At 41.2% G+C, this 9,045-nt stretch overlaps 3 protein-coding genes across 6 annotated transcripts in view; 2 read left to right on the plus strand and 1 right to left on the minus strand.

The window, feature by feature from the left end:
• Positions 1-9,045, minus strand: part of LOC113208488 (acyl-CoA-binding domain-containing protein 5) — a 16,833-nt gene that overhangs the window by 7,032 nt on the left and 756 nt on the right. The gene's annotated exons all lie outside the window — the stretch shown is intronic.
• Positions 19-3,080, plus strand: LOC113208998 (conserved oligomeric Golgi complex subunit 8). Of its 2 annotated transcripts, none has more exons than XM_026426316.2 (12): positions 19-155; positions 252-322; positions 409-480; positions 571-695; positions 770-922; positions 1,006-1,128; positions 1,213-1,426; positions 1,513-1,667; positions 1,764-2,051; positions 2,123-2,302; positions 2,403-2,567; positions 2,651-3,080. In XM_026426316.2, the coding sequence occupies exons 2-12, from the start codon at positions 268-270 to the stop codon at positions 2,930-2,932; spliced, it is 1,812 nt and encodes a 603-aa protein (XP_026282101.1). In that variant the 5' UTR covers positions 19-155; positions 252-267; the 3' UTR covers positions 2,933-3,080. The 2 variants fall into 2 exon arrangements, with proteins under 2 accessions (XP_026282101.1, XP_052120050.1); XM_052264090.1 differs by having other exon boundaries at positions 59-149; positions 250-322.
• LOC113208898 (serine/threonine-protein phosphatase 2A 65 kDa regulatory subunit A alpha isoform) lies at positions 3,429-7,969 on the plus strand. 2 transcript variants are annotated; one of them, XM_026426150.2, is made up of 13 exons: positions 3,429-3,762; positions 4,312-4,503; positions 4,588-4,807; positions 4,889-5,049; positions 5,131-5,286; positions 5,379-5,650; positions 5,757-5,874; positions 5,974-6,139; positions 6,219-6,373; positions 6,454-6,596; positions 6,678-6,778; positions 7,186-7,224; positions 7,306-7,969. In XM_026426150.2, the coding sequence occupies exons 1-12, from the start codon at positions 3,679-3,681 to the stop codon at positions 7,188-7,190; spliced, it is 1,773 nt and encodes a 590-aa protein (XP_026281935.1). In that variant the 5' UTR covers positions 3,429-3,678; the 3' UTR covers positions 7,191-7,224; positions 7,306-7,969. The 2 variants fall into 2 exon arrangements, with proteins under 2 accessions (XP_026281935.1, XP_052120051.1); XM_052264091.1 differs by having other exon boundaries at positions 7,186-7,969.

The following is a 9,045-nucleotide window of genomic DNA, read 5'->3' on the forward strand; positions in this document are numbered from 1 at the left end:
AAGGAGCAGAAGCCAAAAGCCGCGCTCACCGCCTGGGGGATAGGCAAACCTTTCGGCACATCGTCACACCCGCTCCGCTAGAGTGAGCCACGTGCAGCTCGGTTTTCACTTTGTACAAGGCTGTGGTCAAGTGTAGTGTCGACTGTCAAAGTTAAGTAGGTTATGTTTACGTTGTCCTAGAAATAAATAAAAACAATCTTCTTGCTGTAGTTTTTTTGTTGGTTTTGGCTTTGCAATTTCTACGTGTGCAGGCTTCTGTACGCCAAAATGGATGTTGACGCTGAGGGCATTATCAATATAATATTTCCAAATGGCATTGAAGGTTAGTAAACACTCTTTTATATTTCTTTTGGTTTAACTTTTTTAATTGTATGTTGTAATCATTTTTAACTGGATAATATTTTACAGATGAATGGAAGGATAATCCTGATTTTCTACAGTATGTGTCTAGACTTGGATCTATGAGCTTGGAGCAGCTTAGTGAGTTGACAACTTATGTCGCATTCATGACAACTATCATAACTCTGTCATATTATTCGCTTCTTTTCACAATTCTATGTCAATTTCCAGATAAAGAGCCTGAACGACTTACTGAAGACAAGGCCTCAGTGTTGTCACAAACTCAGGACCTTGCCTTTGCAAATTACAAGACATTTATTCAAACTGCTGAGTGCTCCCGTGACATTTTTGAAAAGGTATTTTCTTTGCATTTTAAAAATATGTTGTCTGAAACTCTGTTAACTTTGAATTTTTCTTAATTCTGTTTCAGCTTAATAGGTCAGAAAAAAGTTTAGAATCTTTATTGGCTGGTCTACCAAATTTTTCACAAAACTGTCAAGACTTTGTAAGATCCTCATCAGACATAAATATTCACCGCAGATTGAATTCTCTCACTCTTACTCGAAATGCTCAACTTTTAGAGGTAGTTATTATTCAGAATCATGTAAGAAGTACAAGTAATTGTAGCTGTAAGCCTTTATCGTTTTCTATTTCTTTTGTTTTTAGATTTTGGAGTTACCTCAACTCATGGACACATGCATTAGAAATGGCAACTATGAAGATGCTCTAGAGCTTGCAGCCTTTGTGCGAAGACTGGGGAAGAAGCATATTAACATACCTATCATTGCTGTAAGTTGCATTTTATGTACATCTTATCAGTTCCTTTCAAATAGATTGCCTTTTCACAAACCTTGTATTGAATGTGATTTTCAGAATGTTGTGCAAGAAGTAGAGGCTGCTTGGTTATCCATGCTGCAGCAATTGCTGTCTACACTGCGAACCGACTTGCCACTGCCTACAGTTCTCCAAATTGTTGGATTTCTAAGGAGGATGGAGCTATTTTCTGAAGCTGAGCTTAGACTTAAATTTCTGCAGTGTCGTGACTCATGGTTGCAGGCAATGCTAGCCGCTATTCCTAAAGAAGATGGTAAAGTTTTTAAATGTCGGATGTTAACATACTTTTTGTTTTACCTGTTTGATTTAATTTTACAAGCATGTATTATTTCTTTTCAGCTCTTCAACATCTGAGCAGAACTGTGGAACTGTCTCGAGTTCACTTGTTTAGTATTATAACACAATACAGAGCAGTGTTTGGAGATGCTGAAGCAGACATTTCTCACAATACAAGTAATTTTAATACACTTTTCTATTCATGGATCATGGAAAAGGTTTGAAATTATTCTATTATTTAACTATTCCTCTTTTTTCTCTAACTGTTGTGCGTCAACCATGTAATCATATGGATTCTATTAACCTTCCAATAGGTGATGCAGTTTCTTTCTACACTTGAGCAAGACTTAGCTCTTGGCATTGGCTCTTCTTTAGATTCCATTGTTAGGCAGTGCATGTACTTTGGGTTGTCTCTTAGCCGTGTAGGTGCCGATTTTCGGGGCCTTTTGGCTCCCATATTTGTAAAGGCACTTCAGCAAAGTGTTGAGGTTTCTATTGCTAAAGCTACTAGAAAGTTTGAGCAGGATATGGAAAATTTTACTCTGCCAAAGACCCAGTCATCAATAGCTAGGTCCTTTGTATCCATGGAACATACAAATGAGGTTTGTATATTGTCTTTCTATTTCAGATGGTTGATACACTACATCTTGTACTAACTGACGCTTAAATTTAGGAACACCCTCCAGAGTCGTTGCTGGAGTTCAGACCTTTGGCAGATTATTGCAATGCCATTCTCATGTGTTTGAATGACATACGACTTTGTGCTCCAGTTGCCTTGGCAGCAAAAGCTACAAATTTGCTTCAGGAGTCTCTTTGTTCTATTGCAAGAAGTATGCTATCATTTTACAGACAGGTAATCTTCAGTCTTTTTAAATTAAAACTTCATTCTTAAATATTTTTTGTTTTTGTTTCAGTGTTTAAAGATTTTTACCTTCTTTTTGTTTTGTTTATAGGAACAACAAGCCCTAACACCTGCAGAAAAAGAGGCTTTCACACGCTTCTGTTCATGTATGGCTGATCATCTTTTGCCATTTCTTCAAAGGTGCTTACACATTATATTTCCTCCTGCCACTATTGCTACACATCTTGGAGTAAATGTACACCGCCTGCAGAAGGAAGTATGGGGACTCTCTTTTTCATTTTTTATTCACACTGTATGTTTCATTGTACCATAGACTAACGCTGCTAATTTTCCCACCAGTACATCACATTTTTGGATCGTCCAACTATTTTGGATTCAATAAGCCATCTACTGCCAGTTAAAGTAGAACTGCCTCAACTTCAAAATCTTCATATAAATTTTGCCAGTCCATCAGATCAAAAGGAAGAACCACTCAACGTATCAACTGCAAATGATATTGAAGATTCAGAATCAAGTGATTTGAGGAAAAGTGATGAAACTTCTTCACTTACTGAAAATGCTGTGCTTCCCCCCTCAGAGAGTGATTTGTTTTTACAAGAGGAAATAAAACAGTCTACTTAGACATCTTTAATACAATTTTGCTGTCACAATTCAACTTGTTGCAATGTTTATTTTATTTTAGCTTTAGAAAGGATTTATGACTGTCTGTTACTATGTTATGTTAAAATATTTTAACTTGTTGTACCCAATAAATGTTAATTTTCAATAATTGCTATCGTTTTTTTGTTTGTTTTTTTATCTTGAGACGACAGGAGACTTTTCTGTTCATTCATTCCAGTGTCCTATACTTGAAACCAAGCGCGGCTTTGTGAACTTTAAATGTAGGAAACCTACCTTCCAGAATAAAATATAGCGTAACAACGCAATATTCAGGTTTAGTTGGCACTTTACGCGTTTTCAGGAAGCAATGGCCTCTCTCGTTTTTTTTCTTTAAATTTAAATGAATTGCAAGCAGACTTAATTTGTACTCACCGGTTAATAAATCCAGTTCACGTTTTACCGTTGGCACTACCGAAGAAATTTGCGTCTGTTGCGCGTGCGCGCTGCTATTAGTCATTTGTTTGTCCGTCGAGCTCGCGAGCTTACCTCGTCGGCTATCTTCGTCACTGAAAGTGGTGTCAGAATGTCATGAATTGAAACCTGGAGTGATTTGTGTGTGTTTCATTGATTTCATTGGGCCAACGAGTGCAATCATTTGATCTCCTGGATCTACTCACCTTGGCCATTGGCCCTTAGACCGCGCAACGAAGGGACTTCCTCGGCTTCATAGCTTGAAAAGGTTGGAAAGCTAGATCCGCGATCGCAAAATGGCTGCAAGTGATACCACAACGGACGAATCGCTCTATCCCATCGCTGTTTTGATTGATGAACTCAAAAATGAAGATGTTCAGGTACGTTATTGTCATGTGGTGTTTTTCCAGGTTTTGTTTTGAAGTCAGGTTTGTTGTGAAAGCGTCTGATATCTCGTAGTTGTTTATCGGATAGGAGTGCTGGCCTTGGCTACCACCGCCTATTTTTCGGCTTGAGGTTAAGATTCTTTAATAATTTTACAACTGCTAACGTAAAATTAAATATTCAGTCAAGGATTATCATCAAGGACTCGATGGAGCATATTTTGTCTTCTTTTGTTCAGTTGCCCTCATGATTTCGTTGTAAGAGATATGACAAACTAGGTTAGGAACACTCCATGTCTTTTTCTCTTTTTTGTGGGTATTAGTTTAGTTGCAATTATACCCTATCAAGGTGGGAACAGAGTTCAGTTCCTCTATCTCTGCATGTTGAGCAATCTGAAAACAACTTACCCATCAAATGTTTGTTTCGTATATGAGTATGTGTAAATAATAGACTCAACAGATAATACTATCCTAGACTGATAAGATATCAAACTTCCTTTTAATTCTAAAAATCTGTTAACAATTTGTCTGTTTCTTTTAATTTAGCTCCGTCTCAACTCCATCAAGAAACTATCTACCATTGCTTTGGCTCTGGGTGTGGAGCGAACACGGATTGAACTCATTCCATTCTTGACTGACACAATTTATGATGAGGATGAAGTTTTGCTTGCCCTTGCTGAGCAGCTAGGTTCATTTACACCCCTAGTTGGCGGGCCTGAACATGTTCATTGCCTCTTGGTGAGTGCTGTTTTAAGTTTTCGTAATTGTGCTAAGTAATGCCTTCTCTTATTGTACACTACAAACACTTTTGTTTTTCAATAGTCTCCACTTGAGTCTCTTGCAACCGTTGAGGAAACTGTGGTGCGTGACAAGGCTGTGGAATCTCTCCGCACCATCTCAGCTCAGCATTCTCCTGGTGATCTTGAAGCTCACTTCGTTCCCTTGGTTACACGCCTGGCTTCTGGAGATTGGTTTACATCACGCACATCTGCGTGTGGTCTCTTTAGTGTTTGCTATCCACGTGTCAATCCTACCTTCAAAGGTGATTTATCATTAAATCTGTTATCTTTGTCAATGGTTTACTTAATCCATTTTCTTACATTGTTTGTTATCAATTTTTCAGCTGACCTCCGTACCCATTTCCGCAATTTATGTCAAGATGATACCCCTATGGTACGACGAGCTGCTGCAAGCAAACTTGGTGAATTTGCCAAGGTTGTGGAAGTAGAGTTCCTGAAATCAGATTTGATTCCTATGTTTGTGAACCTTGCTCAAGATGAACAAGTAAGGATGACTTTTGAGGGTAATGTTTTTCTTACTGAAGTACAATATTATTATTCTATTTACTCTGTCCATTTTTCTTAGGACTCTGTGCGACTCTTGGCAGTTGAAGCATGTGTTAGCATTGCTTCAATTTTACAACAAGAAGATGTTGAACAGCTTGTCATGCCAACCTTGAGACAGTGTTCTGGAGATCAGTCATGGAGAGTTCGTTACATGGTTGCTGACAAATTTACTGAGGTATGGTTTTAATAGCCACATTCTAGTTATCTTTGCTGTTATTATTTTGGTTCCTATTGAAACCTAACTTTTTTGTTATTGTAATTATGTAGCTTCAGAAAGCTGTTGGAACTGATATCACTAAACAAGACCTGGTGCCAGCATTCCAAACTCTTCTCAAAGATACGGAAGCCGAAGTTCGCGCAGCAGCTGCTCATAAAGTCAAGGACTTCTGCCAGAGTCTTGATCCCTATCAAAGGGAACATATCATCATGAACAGTATCTTGCCTGTTGTGAAGGAACTCGTGGCTGACCCCAACACACATGTCAAAAGCGCACTCGCCTCAGTTATCATGGGGTTGAGTCCCATATTGGGCAAACACAAGTGAGTTTCCTTAATACAAATATTCATCTAAGATTTATTGTATTGTTTTCTATCTGAAGTTTTTAAAAACTTGTTAACCTGGTAATATGAACTTTTTGTTTTCCAGCACAATTGAGCACCTCCTTCCCCTCTTCCTCACACAGCTAAAGGATGAGTGCCCGGAAGTACGACTTAACATCATTTCCAATTTAGATTGTGTCAATGAAGTTATTGGAATCCAACAGGTAAGGATCTCTCTGTCTGTGGAGTAAATTTTATTCTCAAAGTTATGAAATTTTAATTTAATTTCCCTATCTTATTACTTTGCAAATTTGTTTTCACAGTTGTCTCAATCCCTGCTACCAGCAATTGTAGAACTTGCTGAGGACTCAAAATGGAGAGTTAGGCTTGCAATCATTGAATACATGCCACTTCTTGCGGGACAATTGGGTGTTGAATTCTTTGATGAGAAATTGAATTCCTTGTGCATGACATGGCTGGTAGATCATGGTATGTTTCTATGCTATATTATCAATGGTATTCTCACAAATTGGTTGACATTAATTCCACAATTAATTCCCTGTTACAGTATATGCCATTCGGGAAGCTGCTACTTTAAACCTCAAAAAGCTTGTGGAGAAGTTTGGCCCAGAGTGGGCACAAAAAACTGTCATTCCTAAAGTGCTTGCTATGTCTCGGGACCAAAACTACTTGCACCGCATGACATGTCTCTTCTGCATCAATGTGTGTAAAATTATTTTTGTTTACTAACCCCATTTGTTTTTCACACTTCTAAATTTTTTGGGGTGGCATTCATTTTACAGGTTCTAGCTGAAGCTTGTGGACAAGATGTTACAGTTAAACTAATGTTACCCACTGTCACTGCCATGGCAGGTGATAAAGTAGCCAATGTTCGGTTTAATGTGGCTAAAACATTACAGAAGATTTCACCTATTCTTGACCCTGTGTAAGTGTTAAATCAAGCTACTATATCCATTTATGTTTTTCTCTTTGCAATTAAAATCCTAATGTACCTTTTTATTTTCAGTACAATCTCTATGCAAGTGAAGCCCGTCCTTGACAGGTTGAATGGTGACACAGACGTAGATGTTAAGTTCTTTGCATCTGAAGCCATTGCAGGCATTGCAGGTAAATAAGAACATTTCCCTTAACACCAGCAGTCCTTCCTCCCTATTCCCCTGTCCACCATAATGATAATGTGCATGTATGTATTTCAGTCTCCATGACATTCTTTTTGTAAAACTGTAGCTGATTAAATTGTTATAAAATTTTACTGTATGGATTTATTTGATTTTACTTTCTATGGAAGTTTATCTTAGCATGTATGTCCATTCATTACCAGTACATGGTATGTGACCTGTTTAAGTTTGACAAACACAATATTTTGTGTTTTAGCTGAGTTGCTGAACTATCCAATATTTCAATTGCTCTTTTATAGTTATATGATTTGATGACTTTCACGGTTCAGTTGAATGTAAGGTAAAGGGAGACATAGTTTTGTGTAGCTAAAATACAAATTTGTTTTACTTTTCCAGCTTGAATGGACCAACAAATGAAAGATTGTACCTGAACTGGTAATGACTTTTACCACATTCAATGCCTTGATTTAAGCAATTCAGAGTAGTGGATTGAATCCGTTGATTTCATTGTTGTAGGTCAAGAAAGGCATTGATTGGAGATTCTGGACATCAGTGAGACTTTGTGTGGATACACCAATCCTCACAAGACATACCTTTTGTACATACATATTTTATTGTGACTAGAGCTTTTCAGCTGTGCAACTATTTTATTCCTCGTCTGTGAGGCATTGTAGGGCACCATGTTTATCTAAACTATGCTGTTAGGTCATTCTGCTCGAGACTTGTATGAATTTTAGATTTATCTGGTTAAACAATTATATGTAATTCTGAAGCTGTAGAACCTCTCATTTTAGCATATTGGCTGAGGTGACACTTATGTAGGAGTACATTCCTAAATGTAGTTAGTTGTCTGCTGAAATGTGGTGTCCAGAATTGCATTTTGAGGCATAGCTTTCCAGCAGTCAGCACGCTGCACCCCTGCAGGACGGGGTGTGCTTGATGTCTGCTGGCTGGTCATGTTTTAGCTACATTTATCAGGAGAATCATTTCAATGTTTGAAAGTGTCGTCTCGGCCCGAATGCTGTTAGCATTGATGATACTGACCTGTTTTATACTTTAAGAAAGCATCCATTGTTTGATTTACAATTATTGTACGTCATATCAACATCTATGTTATGTAATTCATTGAAGTAATGTAGTGTTTGCTAACAGAAATTAAATTATCAACCATCTACTTAAAGTACGCGTGCACTAGTTTTTTGTTGTTGTCCCGTCCCCCCTCAACTTCAACTATCTGTCATGGCATTGTTCCTGAGTGAGACGTCTCAGAATCCCATCAACTAAGCGCTAACGCTCGAGTCTGCTGGACCACAAGCAGCGGCGGCGTTGGGAGCTGCGCCCTGCGCCGCCAGCGTCTGAGAGCGCACTGACTCTGCCCTGTTGGGGGCCCCGGCGCGCTGCGGTTCAGTTCAGTTCGGCGCCAGCAGCCGCGCGGGACACTTGTCGGGTCGGGGGCGGCGGGTAGAGCGGGCTGGTCGGGTCGCTGGGGGGTGGGGTCGCTCGCCACCGCGCCGCTAGACGCGACTCGACTCGACTCGCACTGCGCGCCTCGCCTCGTCTCTCACAGCGCACCTCGCCATGGTGCAGGAGCAGCAGCGCGTGTCCGCGGGGCACGGCCGCCCTACGGCCCGGGGCACTTGTTGAGGGCGTCCGCCCCGCCCAGCCCGCCGGGGCGGCAGCGGCAGGGCGTGCTCCACGGCCCACCTGGGCACGGCAGAGCAGGAGCAGCCTGCAGGCTCAGCAGCAGCCGAGCTCCTTAACTTATCGCACGGCGCCGAGTCAACAGAGCCCTGCGAGGAGCAGCGGGGCCGCGCCGGGCAGAGGCCAGGGCGGCACACTCGGGGCCCGCCTCGTCGCCCGGCCCGCACTGCACCTGCAGGTGGCCGTGTCACCATCTGACCCGCTCGGGGTTCGGCAGCAACGCCGGCCCGCCATGTTCCGGCGACGACGTCGCGGGGCTGTTCTGCTGCTGCGCCTACGGTCCTCCGGGTCGTCCTAGTCAGTCTCCGAGGCGGCTCTGACGTCCAACTTTTTGCCAGCATGACCCTCCCCGACGGCCGGACCGAGGGTGTGGGTGAGTGAGACAACAAAAGTGAAGCGGCGTAAAGTTAATCCGCCGATTTTCTTGAATTTCACGCGGAAAAGTTTGCTGAAGCGGTGTAGTGTACTTCCGAGCCTGTGTGTAGTGTAGAGCGCAGAGGTAAACAAAGTTGCGGGGCGCGGGGGCGCCCGTGGGGAGGAGAAAAGAAGGAGGGG

Source organism: Frankliniella occidentalis, unplaced genomic scaffold (assembly GCF_000697945.3).
Source record: "Frankliniella occidentalis isolate FOCC.00 unplaced genomic scaffold, Focc_3.1 Scaffold16, whole genome shotgun sequence".
Taxonomy (NCBI): Eukaryota; Metazoa; Arthropoda; class Insecta; order Thysanoptera; family Thripidae; genus Frankliniella; species Frankliniella occidentalis.

What these genes read in the sequence shown, in the direction of transcription:
- LOC113208998 (XM_026426316.2), top strand. Translation starts at nt 268, where the DNA reads ATGGATGTTGACGCTGAGGGCATTATCAATATAATATTTCCAAATGGC. An exon ending in TATGAGCTTGGAGCAGCTTA is followed by an intron (nt 481 to 570) that starts GTGAGTTGACAA and finishes GTCAATTTCCAG; the next exon opens with ATAAAGAGCCTGAACGACTT. An exon ending in GAAATGCTCAACTTTTAGAG is followed by an intron (nt 923 to 1,005) that starts GTAGTTATTATT and finishes TTTTGTTTTTAG; the next exon opens with ATTTTGGAGTTACCTCAACT.
- LOC113208898 (XM_052264091.1), top strand. Translation starts at nt 3,679, where the DNA reads ATGGCTGCAAGTGATACCACAACGGACGAATCGCTCTATCCCATCGCT. An exon ending in TCAAAAATGAAGATGTTCAG is followed by an intron (nt 3,763 to 4,311) that starts GTACGTTATTGT and finishes CTTTTAATTTAG; the next exon opens with CTCCGTCTCAACTCCATCAA. An exon ending in AAGTTATTGGAATCCAACAG is followed by an intron (nt 5,875 to 5,973) that starts GTAAGGATCTCT and finishes TTGTTTTCACAG; the next exon opens with TTGTCTCAATCCCTGCTACC.